Raw genomic sequence first — 21,889 nt, forward strand, 5'->3', positions numbered from 1 at the left:
CAAAACATAGCACTGCTGCAACCACTACAGCCAGGCTGACTTGGGACTCCTTGGTACCTCCTCAGGTAGTTTCCCAAATATCTATCTTACATGTGGATGTATGAAAACCACAATATTCCCCCTTTTCATTGGCTCAAAAAAGTCAGTTAGTTTGAAACAACAAAAAATGGCCTTAGAATGGCCGATAAATACATCAGTCAACATTTATGGTCATGAGAGCCATGCCAACAATGGTCAGTTGTTGCATCAGGACAGCTCAGTACACATGTAAGTGATGTATATCTTTAAAAAGCTAAAAAATATCTACTTTTATAAGAAATTTGAATCGTTTTCATCTATCAAGCTCATCAGTAATTAATAAAGCTGATTATAAACTTGTAGCTAGGTATATAGGGACAGCAGCATTAGTAAAGATCCTCCCACCCCAGAGCATTGTTGCATCAAAATAAAGCCAGAATAAACATGTAAATCTATAAAGCAGTCTGTTGCCTAGGGGCTATACATAAATAGAAGTTACTCTAAAATTACATGACACATCGATGAATGTGACATGTCACTGTTCCTGAGAATTAGTATCTTGATATAGCAAACTGATTTATAATAGAAATAATTACTACAAAGGATGGCAATGTCTGCATTGAAACACAAGGTCATTCTATTGCAACAGTGCAGGTCCATATGATTAAAATATTGTTAGAGTAATTTGGAGGTTCCTGCTTATGTAAAAATTATAAGAAATTTTGTTATAGTATGATCTTAGCAATTGAAGTTTGTAGCTACATGAAGACATTGTCAAAAGAGCTCTTGGAAGCTTGTTTATGTCCGTGAATCTGGCAAGGATTTTAATGCCAGTTATAAGCAGCTTGGCTTTCAACAATATGTCAAGGAAGTCCATCGTGCATGTGTGGAAAGAGACTGCACAACTCTGACCTGCATGTGAAGTCCAGAAGGAAGAACATTCTGCTTCAGAAAAAATGTGAATGCGCAATGTGCCAGATAGCATCTAGGTCAAGAACAGAACTATTGAATCTGTGTGTTCTGGGAAGGTGAGAAAAAGGTGGGACTGTTGGGCTTTAACTTTTCTGTTTTACGGTAGGGCCTTGGCAACTTGCAAAATAGTCAAACGTAAATTCCTTATTCTGCAAAGAAGTACTTGAAGAAGATGTGAGACCATCTGTTAGAACACTGAAGCTGAACATTTTGTGGTCCTTGCAACAGGCAATGATTCAAAACACTTAAGCAAATCCATAAAAGAATGACATGAATGGTTCTGGGATGGTCAAGTCAAGGATGTGACTTTAACTCGGTAAAATTGATTTGGGATTACTTGAAGTGGGGAGCATATGCAATAAATCCCGGAAACCTCACAATATTGAAGTTCTGCAAGGAGGAGCGATGAAAAAGTTATACAAAAGTTATTCCTTCCAAAGTGAGCAAGAAGTGTGCATATATTTTTCACAACTGTTGCATTTCTGACATTTTTGTTGAATGAATAATTGCAAAGAAAACATTTTTAAATTAGATCGCCTTTATCGATCAATGAATCTCACATGTCATAAAATAAAGTACGTTAAAGAATATCCACCTTTTAATGGGATGTACTTGCTTTTTCATTGCACCGTATGTGGAGTATGCCTGTTTACCATGTGATATAATAGTAAAAGTGGAGTATCTGGGTAAAACGTCAGACATGGTAGTTGTGTGCTTTTTTTTTTTTCTGTGCTCTTCTAGTTACATGGCTAGAAAGGGAAATGAGTTCCACTGTGATGACCATATAATTAAAAAGAAAAATAATGATTGATCACAGAAAGAGTGCAAATGTATGATATGAAAAAAGGGAAGCAGTTTCAAAGATTTGTAAAATCACTCCTAAATTTACCTTATTAGCCGTGAGAGAGACAGAGAAAGGAGACGGTCTAGAGAGCGCTCACCGCAGAGAAAGCGTTCAAGAGAGAGATCGCCACGTAGAGAACGCTCACCAAGAAGGCCTCGCAGAGCAGCTCCACGTTATACTGTGCAGTTCTCAAAATTTTCTTTGGACTGGTATGTATATCTGTAAAAATATAAAAGGTTAATTTTGTATCAGATGTGCATTTTTATTTGAGAAAGAAGGAGTCGTGTGAGAGAGCATAGTATAAAAAAACAAAATTCTCCGTTGTTAAATGTAGTTGCCCTGTCTGACCCAAAGCCATCTTTAGTTTGATAAACTACTTTCACTAATATGGTAAGTTCGTCATTAAAGTGTAAGTGGAAAAAACATTGTTTTTGTTCAGTGTGAGTTCACTTGCAGGAGTTCAGTTTTGAGGATGTATGCTGAAGAGAGTCTGTCTGCAGAGTCTTAGCTTATACCTTAAACAGAGTTTTATGTTGTGATGTTTCTAAATTAAGTTTGTTACTTATGTTGTATAAATAAATATTTTCTTTTTGTTTCACTCAAGTTCTGACATGCAAGGTACGTGTAGTGGCGGGGCTGCTGATGAGGGTTTCTGTCTCATTGTCTACAAGTTTTGAGTTTGTATAGAACATCATTTTCTTGTTTCTTTTTCTCCTTAGCGTTAACTGTGATATGATGGAACTCCGAAGACGCTATCAAAATCTTTACATCCCTAGTGATTTCTTTGATGCAGAGTTTACATGGGTGGATGCTTTTCCAATTTCTCGTCCCTTTCATTTTGGAAACTACTGTAGTTTCCACATTATGCACAAAGAGGTGGAGCCCTTAGTGAAAAACACAGCTGTGCTTGATCCTTCAGACGCTAATCACTTGTATAGTGCAAAGGTGTGATCATTTTGAAGTATTCATATAGAGTACAAGTTGTGTGTCAAAAATGTGATGGAGGAAATGCCACTGCACAGTTATGGATTAAATGTGTTGATACCAAACATTGTACTTTTTTTACCCCTTGTAGAAAAAAATATCAGATTATTAAACTACTCTTGAGGCTGACTTCCAATCATGACTGTTGGCTGACTGTTTTCTTCAGGTGATGTTATTGGCAAATCCCAGCCTAGATGATCTGTATCACAAATCATGTGCCCTTGCTGAAGACCCTCAGGAGGTTCGAGAAGCTTTCCAACATCCTGCAAGGTTGATCAAGGTACTGGAAGTTTGTCAGTTGAATGAATTGTGCTCCTTTGTCATCTTGAATTTTTTGAAGCCAATCAAAGGCACATTTGAGAACTGGGAAGTAATGTTTAAAAACCCATTCCATTTCTGAAGCAAGTTGTGGAATAAAACATACTGATCCCTCTTGTCTATATACTGTTTACTGCTGAGGATTAGAAATCTTTAGAACATGGAATATTAATGTGCATCCAGTAAATTGTTTTGCAATTGTTAGTAGAGTTACATTTATAAAGTAATTATAGCAAAATAGTTCTTTCATTATCTGTGCTATAATTTCCATAATGGTTAGTTAACCAGTTAACAAATTAGTCTGTGATTTTAAAAAAATGTGAAGAATTCTTAAATTAAGTTTCCTTTAATTGTGCATTTTTCAGATTAGTCTTGCCAAGAAAAAGTTAAAACTAAAAAAGTTGTTGTGTACAGATCAGGAGATAACTACGAAAGTCATAGCCGTTCATCGGTATTTTTATTCACAAGATATATTATGGAGTCAGCAATCCCTTGACTAGTTTGGGACATCTATGCGCGCTGGATGGCAATGCAGGGAAGATATTTGTTAAATAAACAAGCCAACAGCAGCTTTGAAAAAGCCACTAGGTTTTAAGTTATAATTGATAAATCAGCCCAAGCAAGTTAAGGTAACAAAAAAGGCAATCCTTGCTCAGTAAAGCCATCATTGACTTCTATTTGAAGAACTTTTTGGGGTTCTTGAGCTGTACGTTTTGTGAATGATAGGTTTATCAGGATGTTGTTATAATGAATATCATTGGGAGTGACTAAGGAAAATATAAAAGGTACCCACAAATGTGTGCAGAAATTGGTAATGCATTTTAAAAACCAAAACTGGAAAGAAATGTCACATTTTACAATGAATACTTGCAGCTAAAGAACCTTTACACCTGCTTACTATTCAGGGAGTGGATGCAAGAGGTGGTGTACTTCTGCAGGTACTTGGGGTCCACAACAATGAGCAGTCTTTGAAAACGTTTGGTCAGACATCCATTCAACAACTGAGTAACAAAGTTATTATAGTTTTGCCTTTTTATATTAGTTTTTATTTCTATATTTTTTCTGATCTTACTTGGAAATTCAGTTTAGTTTTAGTTTTTCTTCATCGTGTAATTTTAGTTTTAGTTTAGTTTTTATTTCACAAAGACATTTCTATTTTATTTTTATATGTATTAGTTTTAGTAATTATGGCATGAAGCTCTAAGGAGTTTAGTTTTGTGTCTCAATCAGACAGAACTGTATACTTAACAGATCTGGATATGAGTTTAATGTTAGTGGAAGTTTACTATCTGGTTTTGTTTTTGTCTGATAAAAAGAAGCATTATCAAAACCAGATACTGAATATGAACAATTTTACAATTTTTAAAATACTTTCTATGTTATTTGTGCTGAACAAATGTGCGCTGACTGTTGGCACTTTTTATCTTTTTTTTTTTTTTTTCCCAAAATGGGCCAATTTGTAATGAAATTTAGGTGAATTTTAAGTTTGAGGGTTTTTTTACTCAAAATGTCTACAGCACACAGCATTTCCTGCTCCAAGACAATGTGCTTAGAATGAATGCCATCGATATTTCATTCAAAAATCTCACATACTGGGCTATGTTACTTTCTACCAGCCATACTGATCTCTAATTCCATCTCAGGCACATACAATTTATAGACATAATTTTGCCACCTGCAGGCTTGAAAAGATATAAAAAATCAGAAAACAGATTCTACTGTGTTCTGTCAGGTATGATCATGAAAATCATGGGGGCTTAGGAAGAAAAGGGGTCTTATGTATGAATGAATGTGCAGACCCCACCTAGCTGTATTGAGGGAAACAAGGAAAATAAAGCATGTAGTATGAAGGTTAAGGGTGGTGAGACTCGAATAGCCCATGTAAAAGAATGGTAAACCCTTAATGAGCAGAGTAAGAGCAGGTAAGAGGTGTATGGATGGGCAAAAAATGGCAGAGACAGCATCTGAGAATAAGAACAACAGTATACATTATATAAATGTGTTTACCCAGAGCAGGATCACAGGAAACCGGGAGCTAACCCCAGCAGATTTGGATGTAAGGCAGGAAAAATCCCTGGTATGCAATATGTATGATATGGCTGATGTTAAGAACAAAAAGAATATACTATTTCCACTATCTATTTTGAGAGAGAGAGAAAAACACTGGAAAAAAAATAATTCTGCTAATGGATTATTTTCACAATATCAGGTATTTTGAGTTGTGAATATGAACTAAAAAAAGATAAATTAATAAATATGGAATAAATGCAAAAACACATTAGTATATTTAGTTTTTCATCACTTGGCAGACTCTTTTTGCCTACCTACCTTTGTCTGTATCGCTTCATTGTTAAACGATGTTGTTAAAGCAAAAGTGATTGGTCAGTAACAGTATGCTGATCTTGTATGAAGTCTTTTGATCAGTGCCGTTTTATTTTCAAAAATCAGGAGTGGTCTCCCCTAGACTTTCTCATATACTCAGATATGGGGATGGATATTTGAGGAGTAAACCGTAAGACAGTGATTATATTTTTTTATTGTTTACATTAAAGAACCATCAACAACAACTCAAATTAATAATATGTTGAATAATTATTATTAAAGTAAAGTTGAATAAATCGGACTCTGCAGCTGCATAAATAAAAAAAATTGAGTATGTGTTCAGGTAACGTACCACTTTCAGTTGATGGATTTGGCCATCAGATCTACAATTTCGGTGTAACAACCATATGCAGAATTTCTTCAATCTATCTCCTTGAACTTTTGAGTTATTGTGTTTACACACACTCAGACGCACGCACGCACGCACACACTCACACACACACACACACACACACACACAGATAATTCCAAAAAAACTGTATTTTTGGACTCGGAGAGGTCTATAACGTCAAGATTCATCAAAATCTCGAGGTCGAATTTTTTCATGATTACTATACTTTATATGAGAAAGTAAAAATGATTTCTCCTGTGCAAAGTGGTGGTGAAATACTGTCAACAAGAAGCAGTCACTCAAGAAATAAACTGAAATGTTACTCACTAGTGATTTTTCTGTCCATATGGTAAAGGTTTTGTTGACCAGCACATTCCGATTTCAGCCGTTTGAATTGCATCTTGATATACAACAAGCGCAAAGAAAGGTGGCACGTAAATTGCTTTCTGTTTCACAAGCTTTACCGTGCCTGCATTCAGCTTGCTCTATCATCACAAATGCTCTGTGAACACCTGCCCTCCGTCACCTTCCGCTGTTCACTGGATAAATATATGCGAGCAGCTTGTGGTGGATGATTTTCTGTTTTAAGAGTTTAAAGTTACAAGGGTTAAAGACTAACGGCAAGAATATTCATTCAAAAAGGAAAACTAAAAATATTTTAGTAAATAATTTTATTTCAGTTAGTCTTTCCAGCTACTTTAATAGTTTCGTTTAGTTTTAGTTTTTCATTTCAGTTTTAATTATTTTATTTCAGTTTATGAAAATGTTTTTTTAATAATAGTTTGTTTTAATTTTAGTTTTCGTTAACTATAATAACCTTGTGTCTGACGTATTATTTTTTCTTAGTTTTTAGTTGGCATGAAGGGAAAGGATGAGGCTATGGCTATTGGTGGGCACTGGTCTCCATCTCTGGATGGCATCAATCCTGAATCGGATCCCTCTGTGCTGATAAAGACAGCTGTCCGTTGTTGTAAGGCTCTCACAGGCATTGATCTAAGTTTATGCACTCAGTGGTAAGTATAATTGTAAATGTTTATGAAAATAGCTTAAGATCAGTTTTTTTCTTTGTTGTCATTGAGTAGTTTCTGAAAGCAATATTTTCTATATTTTACAGGACACTGCATGCTTTATATATTGTTTTTCGTTATGTTTAGTGTTTTGCAGGTTTTTGATTTTTCGGTTCACTCTGCTGATATTTTATTACTGTTTGTTTTTATTTTTTAATGAAAGAAGCTGTGCACTAATTTTGCTATTTGAAGAACCTTGTTGGAGAAGAAAGAAAGCAGCTTACAACATCAGCATTTGGTTTTTCCTTTTTCTTTTTTCCTCTTTTTTTAATTTCAATAACGTTCTTTTTTTTTTGGTTTTTTTTTTTTTTTGCATCTTTGGTTGCTCAGACTTTTTCAATGGTGATTGTGCAATTACTTACTCCTTTAAAGAATGAACAATCTAAAGTGCCCAGGTTCCTATTGTTCTTCGATGGAGATGTTTGTAAGAAGACTGGAAGAGGCACTTTTACAGTTGTCTAGAAAGAGTAGTGGAATTTGTCTTTTAAACAGCCTTAGTGATCTATGAATGTGGTAGGGCTATGTGAGATGTCTGATAGACTTTTTGTTTCCAATACGCTTCTTCCCTTGCGACAGGTACCGTTTTGCAGAGATTCGCTATCATCGCCCTGAGGAGACCCACAAGGGGCGTACAGTTCCAGCTCATGTGGAGACAGTGGTTTTATTTCTCCCGGATGTTTGGCATTGTCTTCCCACCCGCTCTGAGTGGGAAACCCTCTCCCGTGGATACAAGCAGCAGCTGGTCGAGAAGCTCCAGGCTGAACGAAAGGAGGCTGATGGAGAACAGGCACTGAACGCTAATCCCTTTTTTCTTATTTCCGCTTCTCACAGGCACAGGAAACACAGGCACAAAAAAAAAAAAAACACACATCATTGCACACAAACACATTACACATTGTGTATATATATATAAATATATATCGAGGGAGAGAGAGATTGGGAGGAGTGTAGACAACATTACCAAACTGTATCCAGCAACTGGTAAAACAGCTTCCAGCTGACTGGTAAACATTTGTGTAGTTTCCAGTCTTACTGAAGTCTCTTCATGATCATATTTAAAGTATTGGCTTTCTATTAGGAGATTTGGAAGTTTGTGTTCTTATTATTCAATTTATTTTCAATTTTTTTAGGATTCTTTTGTAGCTGTTTTGGAGAAGGTTCGCAAACAAAATGTAGCTGGAATCTGGGGACCAGTTGCTGAATTTGAAAGTAAATTATTTCTGAGCAGTGTTTATTATTAAAATAAAATCCTCCCATCTGCAAAAAATTCTAAATTCTGTCTTTCATATATGTCCCATTGGTCCTGGTGTGGTCCTCTGCAATTGGGTTCTATGTAGAGGCTTTAAAATATTTGGTTTACAGGCCAGTTCCCTGAACACAAGTTCTGAAGAACAGTAAACCACGTGGTGGTGGGGAAAAAAAAATGAAAAGTGGAGCGCACACTGATTGGCCAGGGCACCCAATCGTGTGTGTTTATCTGCTTGATGAGTCATCGGAAGTTTGTCATTGCTCTTCTTTTTGTGTTTCACAGATCTGGCTTTGATTGGCTGATGAGTGGCATTTGATCAGATTAAGACAATAGATTTTTTATTTAATATAGCAGTGGATTTATCTAATCAATAACCTATTAGGAGGAGACACTGAGAAACAGTTCTGACCTTACTACTTGCACGGATCAACCTAATGTTTCACAATAGATGACAGGCTTATGCTAGAAAATGTGAAGCTTAATGATTATGTAACTTTCTTATCTTAGGAAGAGGAAGAAAAGGATGAAGGGGAACTGAAAGAGATTTCTACTCCAACTCACTGGTCAAAACTGGACCCCAAGTCCATGAAGGTACACTCTACGGAGTTCTGCTAGGGTTCATAGAAGCTGAATTATTTTTAGAACTTTTAGCATTCATTTTTCTTTTCTTTCTAAAATAGCACTATATTATAGTTATTGCATTTCTCTGTTTATGTTAAATTGAGTGTCCTTTTTCTTACAACTTCACCACATAGACCATAAAGAAATATTTTTTGTTTTACAAACCTTTTAGCTTTAAATATGAGCTAACCTTAAGGCAGGGGTCTGCAACCTTCACTATCAAAAGAGCCATTTTGCTCCCTCTTCCTCCAAAGAAAAATAGTCTGGAGCCGCAAAACATAACACAGCTTATAAACTTTTAAAAGTTTTAATCTTTTTTTAGATTTTACATGTTACAACCACGGAATACAACAAACAGAAGTGCAGTGTGCATGTGTAGGCCTACTTTGAAATAAATTTAACTGAACTCTGCAGGCCTATTTGAGTCCTTCCTATACCTGTATAAAATTAAAATAAAAACTAGCCCACTTTAATATAAATAAAACATTTAGCTGTAGCTTAGCAGCTTTAAAAAAGTAAACATAAAATTCCATTTCAGTGTGCTCTCATCCTCTTCAGGTTTCCCTCTCAGCCAGCAATCAACTGAAGCACCTGAACATACAAAAAAACCGACATCAGCTCCGGGTCTGAAATAAATGTGTTTTTTTTTTTTTAAATATTAGCCTATTAAATGCTATTGTTCTCACCTGTTTAATGTGACTTCTGTTTCTGAAGTTCGCTGCAGATCATCTCTAGCACTTTGAGCTACTTTTTGTATGAAAATGTGCTATATAAATAAATGTTGTTGTTGTTCTATGTCGGGGCTATACGATGTGACTTTGACCTTCACACAGGACTGCAGGCTCATGTGTGAGGTGGGAGAGATATTTGGACTTTATGAAGTTCATTCTTGAGAAAACTTGCTCACATAAGTATGTTGAGCCAAAGATGGACAGGACTCCAAATGCATATTTTTTCATGTTCATATATGTTTCGGGAATGGCACTCCATGTATTGAAAACAAGTTTGTCGGGTTTGGGGAGGTTTTCAATATCAGTCCATTTGTGCTCTTTAGCGAGAGTAGCCTTCTGACGGGCGACTTCTTCAAGATCCGCTGTCAGGCATTTGAACTTGGACACCCATAAATCTTTATCCGCTATGCGGCCAGTTCAATTTCTAGATCGGGCTTACTTACTCCTGTGAATGCGGATGTGTTCAGCAGGGATGGGTCGATGTCCAGGGAAGGAGAGAGTGTTTTTTTTCTTTCTGAACTCACTGAATCTTTCTCTAAATGCAGCTTGCATTGCAATAATTGTACGGTGGAAATAATCACAATTTATGTGAATGTTCACTGCTTTGAACTCTCTCAGGGAGGGGAAGTGAGAGAGTGTACCTTTCTGTACATCTCTGGCAAACACTGTCATCATGCGCTCAAACACCAAAACATTTAAAGTCAGAGAATAGATGCTCTGATATTTTTATGAACGATTCTTTCATGTATTCTCCGTCTGTGAACGGCTTACCCCTCCTTACGGTCTCTTGAGCTGCCACAAAACTAGCAGCTGTAGTTGATTGTGGAGAAGTGATCCACTTTTTGAAAGTATGTTTGCTCTGTTCAGCTTTCCGTTGCAGTTCCGAAATTGCTCTCTTTCGTTCATCTTCACTTGGGTATTTTTCAGTGAATGCTGAGTGCTTGTTTCGAAAATGTCTTTCAACGTTACATTTTTTGTTGTTCGATAATTTATCGCCACATATTAAGCACACCGGTAAGCCAGCGTCGTTGGCGGTGAAGGCAAATGCTTCTGTCCACGCAGAATTAAACTCTGTTCTCTTCTGGGATTTTTCATTTTTGGGATTTATTCATGGTTAGTGCAGGGGTCGCACACTCCAGAAGCCACCTGCAGGTAAAGGCGAGGGCTATGGACGTAGATGTGACGCATATTTTAGTTGACAAATTATAAATAAAAATTAGATGTTAAAGTGTATAACAGTAGTAGTAGTAAATAAACATTATATATATTACATATATTATATACAAATTAAATTAAGAAATTGCCGTTATTCATTTTCATGTTTTTTTTTTTTTTGTCAAGGCCAAAAGGAGCCATTACAAGGAGGCTGAAGAGCCGCATGCGGCTCCAGAGCCGCGGGTTGCCGACCCCTGCCTTAAGGGGTGGATGAGAGAGGTGTTATTTCTAAGAGTATGCTCTTTACACCATTTAGTGCAGTTTTATGCTGATTGCAGCTTTAAATATTTTAAGTGTCATGTTTGGGAGAAATATAATTGTTTTAGAGACCAAATAATAATTTATATATGTTTGCCACACAGAATAGGCATTTCAATTTTATTTCTAATTTATCTGATTTTATTGTTATAATTTCTGCTACTTTTAAAGGTTCAGTAATGCCTTGTATATAAAGAAAATCATTCATTCAGAATCTTCCATTGTGACTCAATTTTTAAATTGTGTCATTTCAATAGATTTACACAGCACCTTATGCCTTTAGGCATTATTATACCCAATAAATAGTAAAATCAATTTGTTAGGTGGAACTATTAGTCACATTTAGGTGTTTTGTACCCTAAAGGTAAATGATCTTCGTAAGGAACTGGAAAGCCGCAGCCTTAGTTCAAAAGGATTAAAGTCTCAGTTAATCGCTCGTTTGATGAAACAGCTGAAAGTGGAGGAACAAACAGATGAATTGAAAGAACCAGAAAAAACAGACAATACAGAAGAGGAGGAGGAAGAACAGATGAAGGCAGAAGAAGACAAGGAGGTAATTGTATCTTTAGTAAAGAGTATAAAAAATTAACCCAAGCGGAACAGCAGTTATTGTTCTGAAAGACATAAATGTTTTCTTTTTATTCTTTTCTTGCTCAAATTATTGTGACTGAAATTCATTTGATGTTTCTGTTTAACACTAGAATTACCAGAGCCTACGAAAAAACTCGTAAATCCGTCCCACCTTAAATCGCGTCTTAAATCCGTTTGCACCTCTCCGCCAGAGTCCTTTGTCATCTAAATGTGCTGATAAAGCTACTAGCAGCCAGCTATTCCATCCCCCCACCGACTTAGAATGAACTTCTCTCCTAGCTCAAGCCTTGCCTTGATTTGATTACCTGGGATTGAAGTGGAGTTTTACAGTGGAAATAATTCTAGCGTTATTTGGAATACACGCATTTCATGTGTGTTCCATTTCTATAGTTGGCTGTGCAAACACATTTTTAAAACAGAAACGTTTTTCATATTCTAATAGTAAATGACAAAATGTAGGCATAAACTATATAACGTATGAAGCCTGAAGTCCATATATCAAAGAAACACTTTCACAAAAGGTACAAATAAAAGAACACGTGCGCCTTCATTCAAAAAAAAAAAAAAAAAAAAAAAAAAAAAGCCGCGTTAGCATGCCACATTGACACTCTTGCTACAACTGCCGCTGTGGTGTAATGGTATCAGCGCCTGACTGGGAATCAGAGGGTGGCGAGTTCGATTCCGCACGGCTCCACTTCGAGAAATTAACTGCTCTTATTCTTACAATTTTAGAATAACAATATAAATTTGATTTCAGTCTGTAACAGGCGGTGTAACTTATGATACTGGTAAAGGTTAGCTTTTTTTTTTAATTCACTTTTCATTCTCGCAGTCACATTCAGAATCAATCCATACAACCCCATCTGACACAGCTGGTTTCACATAAATAAAAGTGTACTTTTATTCAAGACTATAACCGAAGAATAAAGAAAGCAAGTTACAGTTGGTGGTTGATACGACAGCTTGCGTGGTGCAATGTTAAGAACTGCTGATTTCCGATCCGTGCTATATAAAATCATCACATTCAAATATTAACAGTTCCCACACACCCAAGGTCCGCCATTCCTACATTTACAACATGTGTACTTGTTGCAGTGTACACACCTCTCTGTGCTATGGTTCCTATTACAGTGAATGAGCACCTGACACTGTACTTTCTTCCCTGGGGGAAGCTGAGGTCTTAGAACGGAAGTTTGTTGACGCTGTATCATCTTTTCTTTTTCCATCGCCTTTTCCTGTAAGAAGCGACGACGAAGTTCCTCTGCAAGGTGAGCCATGAACACTCTTCTTTCCTCAGCGGACCCCGTGCATGCCTTATACAGTGCGTGTGCGTTCATCGCTGCTAGGTCAAGGATGTTGTACAACACAGCAACCGGCCACCTGCGTGTTCCTGTGCGCACTGAACAAGCACGCGCCTTCTGGTCCATGATGTCAACGCCACGCTGGGGAAAAAAGAAAGACAAATATATGTGACATTTTGAAGAAATCATTTTATCACCAGAAGAGCACCAGAATACTTCGTCACACTAATATTTTTTTCATTAGCATACCTTCATGTGGTTGTAGTCTGTGACCGTGTTTGTTTTTTTTTTTTTTATCTTGCCCAATCTCCACATCATGGTGCATTGTGCTGAGAATGCAGACAGACTTCATCTTTTTGGGCACATACACTGTCAGCATGGCACTGGGAGATCTAAACACCAGCGTGGAGAATTGTTCGTGTACTGAACTGACTTTAGCTGCAGGTGGAAGTTCCCGTCGCACTTTATTCATGGTGCCAAGCAGAGTTGTATTGCGGTGCAGCAGTCTATTAGCCAGCGAAAGTGACGTGAAGAAGTTGTCTGTTGTTACGGTTCTGCCTTTTTGGATTGCGGCAGATTTGGAGACAAAGTACATGTGCAATGCCACTCCTTATTTAGGAAAAGATCCCAGTCGTCCCACGGGAGAAAGACTTTCCGAGTCTGTGGTCATAAAGCTTATGGAGCCATTTCTGGACAAAGGCAGAACCGTAACAACAGACAACTTCTTCACGTCACTTTCGCTGGCTAATAGACTGCTGCACCGCAATTCAACTCTGCTTGGCACCATGAATAAAGTGCGACGGGAACTTCCACCTGCAGCTAAAGTCAGTTCAGTACACGAACAATTCTCCACGCTGGTGTTTAGATCTCCCAGTGCCATGCTGACAGTGTATGTGCCCAAAAAGATGAAGTCTGTCTGCATTCTCAGCACAATGCACCATGATGTGGAGATTGGGCAAGATAAAAAAAAAACAAAACAAACACGGTCACAGACTACAACCACATGAAGGTATGCTAATGAAAAAAATATTAGTGTGACGAAGTATTCTGGTGCTCTTCTGGTGATAAAATGATTTCTTCAAAATGTCACATATATTTGTCTTTCTTTTTTCCCCAGCGTGGCGTTGACATCATGGACCAGAAGGCGCGTGCTTGTTCAGTGCGCACAGGAACACGCAGGTGGCCGGTTGCTGTGTTGTACAACATCCTTGACCTAGCAGCGATGAACGCACACGTACTGTATAAGGCATGCACGGGGTCCGCTGAGGAAAGAAGAGTGTTCATGGCTCACCTTGCAGAGGAACTTCGTCGTCGCTTCTTACAGGAAAAGGCGATGGAAAAAGAAAAGATGATACAGCGTCAACAAACTTCCGTTCTAAGACCTCAGCTTCCCCCAGGGAAGAAAGTACAGTGTCAGGTGCTCATTCACTGTAATAGGAACCATAGCACAGAGAGGTGTGTACACTGCAACAAGTACACATGTTGTAAATGTAGGAATGGCGGACCTTGGGTGTGTGGGAACTGTTAATATTTGAATGTGATGATTTTATATAGCACGGATTGGAAATCAGCAGTTCTTAACATTGCACCACGCAAGCTGTCGTATCAACCACCAACTGTAACTTGCTTTCTTTATTCTTCGGTTATAGTCTTGAATAAAAGTACACTTTTATTTATGTGAAACCAGCTGTGTCAGATGGGGTTGTATGGATTGATTCTGAATGCGACTGCGAGAATGAAAAGTGAATTAAGAAAAAAAAGCTAACCTTTACCAGTATCATAAGTTACACCGCCTGTTACAGACTGAAATCAAATTTATATTGTTATTCTAAAATTGTAAGAATAAGAGCAGTTAATTTCTCGAAGTGGAGCCATGCGGAATCGAACTCGCCACCCTCTGATTCCCAGTCAGGCGCTGATACCATTACACCACAGCGGCGGTTGTAGCAAGAGTGTCAATGTGGCATGCTAACGCGGCTTTTTTTTTTTTTTTTTTTTGAATGAAGGCGCACATGTTCTTTTATTTGTACCTTTTGTGAAAGTGTTTCTTTGATATATGGACTTCAGGCTTCATACGTTATATAGTTTATGCCTACATTTTGTCATTTACTATTAGAATATGAAAAACGTTTCTGTTTTTTAAAATGTGTTTGCACAGCCAACTATAGAAATGGAACACACATGAAATGCGTGTATTCCAAATAACGCTAGAATTATTTCCACTGTAAAACTCCACTTCAATCCCAGGTAATCAAATCAAGGCAAGGCTTGAACTAGGAGAGAAGTTCATTCTAAGTCGGTGGGGGGATGGAATAGCTGGCTGCTAGTAGCTTTATCAGCACATTTAGATGACAAAGGACTCTGGCGGAGAGGTGCAAACGGATTTAAGACGCGATTTAAGGTGGGACGGATTTACGAGTTTTTTCGTAGGCTCTGGTAATTCTAGTGTTAAAGAATACTTTTAAAACAGTAAGATATAATTTATGTACTAACATAAACAGAAGAGACCAACAAAAGTGCAGAACTTAAAATATGTCATATATCCTTTAATAAGGAGGTGGTCTCATAATTATCTTTTGCACATTTGATGCCTTTTTTGATTGGTTTAGCGCTGCAGTGTCCCAAGCATTAAGTCTTCATTATGGCTTTTTCTGCTCAGACTGTCTGGCATAATCTATTTTTAGTGAAAAGATGATCAGCTAGAATTAAATTAAAAAATGGCTTAAATTGCTTTGTTTTTCTGTCATAATTCTGGACCAGAAAGTATTCAGGCCTAATATTTTTTTCACATAAAAATGAATGAGATTTTGATCAGTTTGACTGGGAAGGTTTGTATCAATCAGATAACCTAATGCTGCCCCCTGCCTCTCAAATATTTACATAAACTATTAAAAAAATGTAAATATCTGTAAGTGTTCTTTCCCCTGTTCAGTACTTGGTTGAGCCATCCTCTTGCAACTTTTATAGGTAACTAGCTGAAATACCCAGTGTTGTCCGGGAGGAAAATAAAGTGTTTTTTTTTGTTTTGTTTTTTTTAATTGTTTGAGAAAAATATAATTAAAAAAACCCCACAACTTTAAAAATAAAAATAAATGAACAAACAAAGAAGACTCAATAATGTGCTTGTTTTACAGTCTTGTGTGTATGTTATCATCCAGTTGATGCTCGTAACCGGCCAACTCTATTTAATTTCAAAAGCAACAGGGGCGCGGCGGTGCTCAAACATAAAGTAGTCACCTCCATTTCGCCCTCTGGTGGTCGTTCCGAGTGTCAATTGGATGATAACATGCATTATAAGATCGCAAGATCACCCCCCCCCCTTTCCAGAAGGGGATGGGTTAGGGTTGATTTCACCCTACAGTATTGTTATTCGACCAGTGAGAAACATGTGTACCAAGTTTCATGAAAATCGCTCCAGCCGTTCAGAAGTGATGCTGGAACATACTACATACACACAGTGACATATATATATATATATATATATATATATAGATATATATATAGATATAGATATATATATATATATATAGATATATATATAGATATATATATAGATATAGATATATATATAGATATATATATATATAGATATAGATATATATAGATATATATATAGATATATATATATAGATATTGTTTCTGGATATGTTTCAATTAAGATTTGCGCAATCGCCATTGCCCTCTCTGTCATTTAATAAAGTACCATAATGAATCAATTTCAGGAGGAAGAAAAACGACGCCTGGAAGAAGTGGAACGCCAGCGAAGAGAGCGTCGCTACATTCTACCAGACGAGCCTACAATTGTCGTGCATCCAAACTGGGCTGCTAAGAATGGCAAATTTGATTGCAGCATCATGTCGTTGAGTGTTCTGCTAGACTACAGACTCGAAGACAATAAAGAGCATTCTTTTGAAGTAATTGTGCTGCTTTTGTTTTACTTTTCTTGCCAAAATTAATTTTCTTTCCCATTTCTTAGTAGGTTGCACTTACTGCGCAAGCTGCCATTCATATTTTATGTGTGCCACATCTTAATTTTCTGCTGCTGGGCTTTCAGAGTCCAAATTTCTTAAGAAAACTATACTTTACATGGATGAAACAATGAAGCAGAAAGATCAAGCACAAGTTACAAAAAGCCACATCTAATTTTTAGTAACCTCTATGGTTTACTTGTTAATTGCAACAAGTTAGTTTTGATCACAGCTGAGCTTGTAACTTGTCCTGTAAAAAGATCGTGAGAAAACAGAAATGTGACTAATGCCCAATAACTGCAAACATTTAAAGTCAGAAGGATAAGTACCATGAACATTTTCTTAGTTCTGGGAGATCTTTCATAGTCCTTTCACTAAGACACATTAGGGAAATAACCACAGGAACAAAATTTATACCGGTAATTTATAGATTGTATTACATCCTGTGTTTTTGCTTAGTGTTAACAAAGCAGTTCTGCAGGAAAATTGACCCATTTCTTGAATGGGATCGAGCTGATGCCAATTAGACACATTTATTGCACGCAATTTAAACATTTCCTGTGCTGTGCCAATTCCTATTTTTGATATCTGTAAATATGTGATTAGCCAGAATTTTTAATTTTACATATGGCCATTTTGCTTGTGAAATGTGGCAACATTTTTCTGTGGGTGGATTTTGTAGCTTTCAGTTACATATGTGTAATAAAATCTTGACTAATTGAGACTGCACTTTCAAATCTTCAAGGAGATTGAATTAAAGATAACAACAAAAAATGCATTCAGATATGTAAAATGCTATTTTAAATAGTCAAAATGTAATTGACAAAAATAATAATTTAAATTACTCAAAATTACAGAAGTCTATTATTTGAATTTTACTAGCTTGAATTTAATTGTAGATATCTCTGATTTTTACTACTCAGACTGTGATTAGATATCTCAAAGTAAAATCTTAATATAAATAAACTGAAATCTCTCAGTTGTGTATATCAAAAAGTGCGTTGTAGATATCATTATCCATTTGTAATTGCATTGTTTACCAGACAAATGTATATTGTAGATTATGTCAAATCCAAAATCTGACTGATAAAAATACTTCACAAATCCTATATATAATTTTGACATAATAGAATACATTTAAGTATAATGAAAGGAAGCAATTAAATATTAAATGGCTTGATGCAAGCATCCCTAGAAAACAGTTAAGGGTTTCTGTTAAAAAAAAAAAAAAAAAAAGATTGTTTGGTAATTTGTTGTAACTTTCTTGTCAGGCTGCAGCCTGAGTAAGAAAAAATAAATAAATGCATCAGAAAATGAGGTTACAGCGCCACTGCCACAACACCAGCTTCTTTGATATTACAAAACCATATATCGAAGAGGAATTGTTGTGAGTTTACAAGTGATCTTGTAGACTTGCCAAAAAAGAGACAACTTCAGGCTTCCAAAGCTATGGTGTTAAAAGCAACTGGCCAAGAAGAATATGTAAAGTTGCCATACACTATTGGGCAACTTATCTACTTGATCAGCTTCTTTAAAAGAGAAGGTTGTGTACAAATAATAGCTCAATGATTTCATTTAATTTGGTGAAAATTTCTAAAGTGGCTAGTCTGACCTAAAATTTTGGGACTAGAGGACTACTGATCATTTCATGTCCTAAAGTAAATTTTGTTAACTCTAGGAAATGCACTCCTGTAATTTACAAAAAGAATGTGTTGAGTGAACAATTTTTAATTATACTTTGTGTATTTTCCCTATGTGGGACCAGTGTCTATTTCTGCTATTATTGCCACATGTGAGTATAGGTAACTGGGAATTCAAAATAGAATGTTTTGGTAGTTTTTTAAATCAAGTGGTTAAATTATGGTGGCTAGCAGAATACTTTAGTTATCTGTAATATTTCAGTAGTACAGTGGAACCTCGGTTCACGACCATAATTCGTTCCAAACCTCTGGTCGTAAACCGATTTGGTCATGAACTGAAGCAGTTTCCCCCATAGGATTGTATGTAAATACAATTAATTCGTTCCAGACCATACGAACTGTATGTAAATATATATATTTTTTAAGTTTTTAAGCACAAATATAGTTAATTAAACCATAGAATACACAGCGTAATAGTAAACTAAATGTAAAAACATTGAATAACACTGAGAAAACCTTGAACAACAGAGAAAACTAACACTGCAATAGTTTGCGCTATAGTGCTAGGAACTGCTGGCTAAAAACACAAACAATGCACGCTACGAACCGATCCCTGTAAACAGAAGTGAAAACAAAATCAAGCCCAGTGCATTCTTTAACTGCCTTCTCTACCTTATGAGTCCAGCCCCTCTCTCTCTCTCTCTCTCTCTCTCTCTCTCTCTCTCTCTCTCTCTCTCTCTCTCTCTCTCTCTCTCTCTCTCTCTCTCTCTCTCTCTCTCTCTCTCTCTCTCTCTCTCTCTCTCTCTCTCTCTCTCTCTCTCTCTCTCTCTCTCTCTCTCTCTCTCTCTCTCTCTCTCTCTCTCTGTGTGTCGCGCGCTCTCGCACAGGGAGAGACTGAACATGTACAAACCGAAAGGGAAACTGGCTTGTTCGTATACCGAGTGTGTGGTCGTGAACCGAGGCAAAAGTTTGGCAAACTTTTTTGGTCGTAAACCGATTTGTACGTGTACCGAGACGTTCGTGAACAGAGGTTCCACTGTATAGGCTTACTTTTGTCTATGCATTTGTCAGATTTAGCGTAACATTTTATCTACCATGCACTTATTGGTGTATTTGTAAATGGAGTGATAGATTCTCAGTTGTGATTTTTGAACCCACAGTTTTTTGCTCCAGTTGTTTTTAACCACATACATGTTAATTGTTTACTTTGCAGGTATCTTTGTTTGCTGAACTGTTCAATGAAATGCTTCAGAGAGACTTTGGTTACCGCATATATAAAGCAGTGGCATCCCTCCCTCAGAAGGATGAAAAGACAGATAAAAAGGAAAAAGTTAGAAAAGATGATAAAAAAGATACAGAGAGGAAAGAAGTAGATAAAAAAGATTATACCAAGAGTAAAGAAAACCGTGATGAAGACAACGTTGAGCCGATTGCTAAAAGAAATAAATTATTTGAAGAGAAAGAAGAAAGAAAGGTAATTAAAGTTTGACTTTATTATACCTAGCAAAGTTTCAGATGTAATTATTTTTAACTTGTACTAATTCTTGCATGTGTTAATAAGAAAAATAATAATGGTCTACCAGGATAAAATAGACTAGTATTTTGTTTTCTTTATTACTGTTAATGACTGACATTCCATAGGCCAGTACCACACTTCAGACAAATAAAAGGGGAAATACCATGTATATTTGTAACTGCTTTCATATAAGATGACTACTAAGTAAATTTTCTATCTATTATCTAACAGTATGAAGCATAACACCCTTGAACATGCAACATGCTATGAAGTTTGCATAAAGATCAAAAAAAAAGTGTTAGCATTTATATGAAACACCAGTGTTTCACCAAGTATATGTAGTAATTTTCTTTAGAAATAGGTAGCAAATTGATAATCAATAAATTTCAACACTATCTTTTATGCTGCATTGTGACTAAAATGCTTAAGGAAAGTCAAAAAAAATCATGTGGCCAACACGTGATTTTCTCTATATTTGCAATATGAGTACAGTATATTTGTATTTAGTGAAGATTATGCACAATGTAGTAGTTGAATTCTGTTTGAAAGTTCTAAACTTTATAAGCTCAAAGTTCTAGCTTTGAATTCAAAATGAATAAATGTCTGTCTTTCAAAGTACTATATGCATATGCTAATTTTTGTGAACAGAGGTTTAGCTGCTGTTGATGTTAATGTTGAAAACTTTGACCTTTTAAAGCTCAGAGATGAATAGTTGGAAAATTCACCCCAAACAAAAATAATCAGCTGTTAAGACTGTAATTTGCCAACAACATTTCATAACAATGTCTATTCATTCTCGAGTTATGTAAAGCTTTTACCAAAGATACATAAACACACACAGTCATGTAAAAAAGTAAGGGCACCCCATATAAACTGTTGCCTTTTTCAACATAATTGAACAGGCAAACATTAGATCTCCATGCAAACAGTGTCTACAGATAAAGGTAACATACTTGAAGAAATTACACATCAAATTGACATGGTGCAATCACTCTCATAAATTAAATTTACAAAAATGCAAATTTGTCACTTGGTAAAAGTAAGTACGTCCCTACGTTTATCACCACTTTTAAATCCATAAAATCAGAATGAGGTATTGCAGATTAGGTGTCAATGGTTTGGACCTCTCTCCGGACGTATGCAGGTGGAACCTGCCTTATTTAAACTGGTGTTCACTTTGCTGTTGATGTGTGTTGTGTCATAATACCAAGATTTAAAGGTCTCTCTAATACCCTCAGAAAGAAGGTTGCAGATGCATACGAGTCTGGCAAGGAATTAAAAAAAAATTGCCAACTTATTTCAAATCAGTCATTCCCACTAATAAGGAAAATAATTTACAGGAGGCAAACATTTCAGTTGACTGCTAGTTTGACCAGGACTGCCCAGCCCAGCAAATTCAGCACAAAAGCTGGCTGTTTGGTACTTAAAGAAGTCTCCAAGTGCCCCAACATTTCATTGTGGGATCTGCAGATAATCTGTCAAAGTGCATACATCCGTAATCAGAAAACTATTGCAGAAATTTGACCTGTATGTAAGGTGTATCAGGAAAAAGCCTTTGTTGTCCCAAAAGAACATTGGAGCAAGTCTACAGTTTGCTTTTGAACATGTACACAAAGATCATCCCCTCTTGAACAATGCTGAGGACAGATGAAGCAAAGATACAATTGTTTGGACACAGTAAAAGCAGACATGTTTGTTGCAAACCATTGACAGCATTTCAGGAGAAAAACCACATACCAGCTGTGAAGCAAGGTGGTGGAAATGTAATGGTTTGAGGCTGCTTTGCTGCATCAGGGCCTAGGCAGCTTGCACTGACTGAGTTAACTCTGAATTCTGCAACATATCAAATAGTGTTTAAGGAGAACAAGAGGCCATCTGTCCGA

General features: G+C 36.5%; 1 protein-coding gene and 1 non-coding gene across 4 annotated transcripts in view; both read left to right on the plus strand.

Annotated features, from left to right (window-relative positions):
- Nucleotides 1–21,889, plus strand: part of ccar1 (cell division cycle and apoptosis regulator 1) — a 96,179-nt gene that overhangs the window by 51,744 nt on the left and 22,546 nt on the right. For all 3 annotated transcript variants that reach the window (XM_028795946.2, XM_028795949.2, XM_028795948.2), the window contains exons 10-18: nucleotides 1,888–2,043; nucleotides 2,554–2,779; nucleotides 2,985–3,098; nucleotides 6,696–6,862; nucleotides 7,493–7,703; nucleotides 8,673–8,756; nucleotides 11,355–11,543; nucleotides 16,605–16,796; nucleotides 19,704–19,964. In XM_028795946.2, the coding sequence (XP_028651779.1) occupies nucleotides 1,888–2,043; nucleotides 2,554–2,779; nucleotides 2,985–3,098; nucleotides 6,696–6,862; nucleotides 7,493–7,703; nucleotides 8,673–8,756; nucleotides 11,355–11,543; nucleotides 16,605–16,796; nucleotides 19,704–19,964 (1,600 nt within the window). The remainder of the gene's footprint in view (nucleotides 1–1,887; nucleotides 2,044–2,553; nucleotides 2,780–2,984; nucleotides 3,099–6,695; nucleotides 6,863–7,492; nucleotides 7,704–8,672; nucleotides 8,757–11,354; nucleotides 11,544–16,604; nucleotides 16,797–19,703; nucleotides 19,965–21,889) is intronic.
- LOC114647474 (small nucleolar RNA SNORD98) lies at nucleotides 3,184–3,249 on the plus strand. Its single transcript, XR_003715535.1, has one exon. It is a non-coding gene; the product is annotated as a small nucleolar RNA SNORD98 (small nucleolar RNA).

Source organism: Erpetoichthys calabaricus, chromosome 2 (genome assembly GCF_900747795.2).
Source record: "Erpetoichthys calabaricus chromosome 2, fErpCal1.3, whole genome shotgun sequence".
NCBI lineage: Eukaryota > Metazoa > Chordata > Cladistia > Polypteriformes > Polypteridae > Erpetoichthys > Erpetoichthys calabaricus.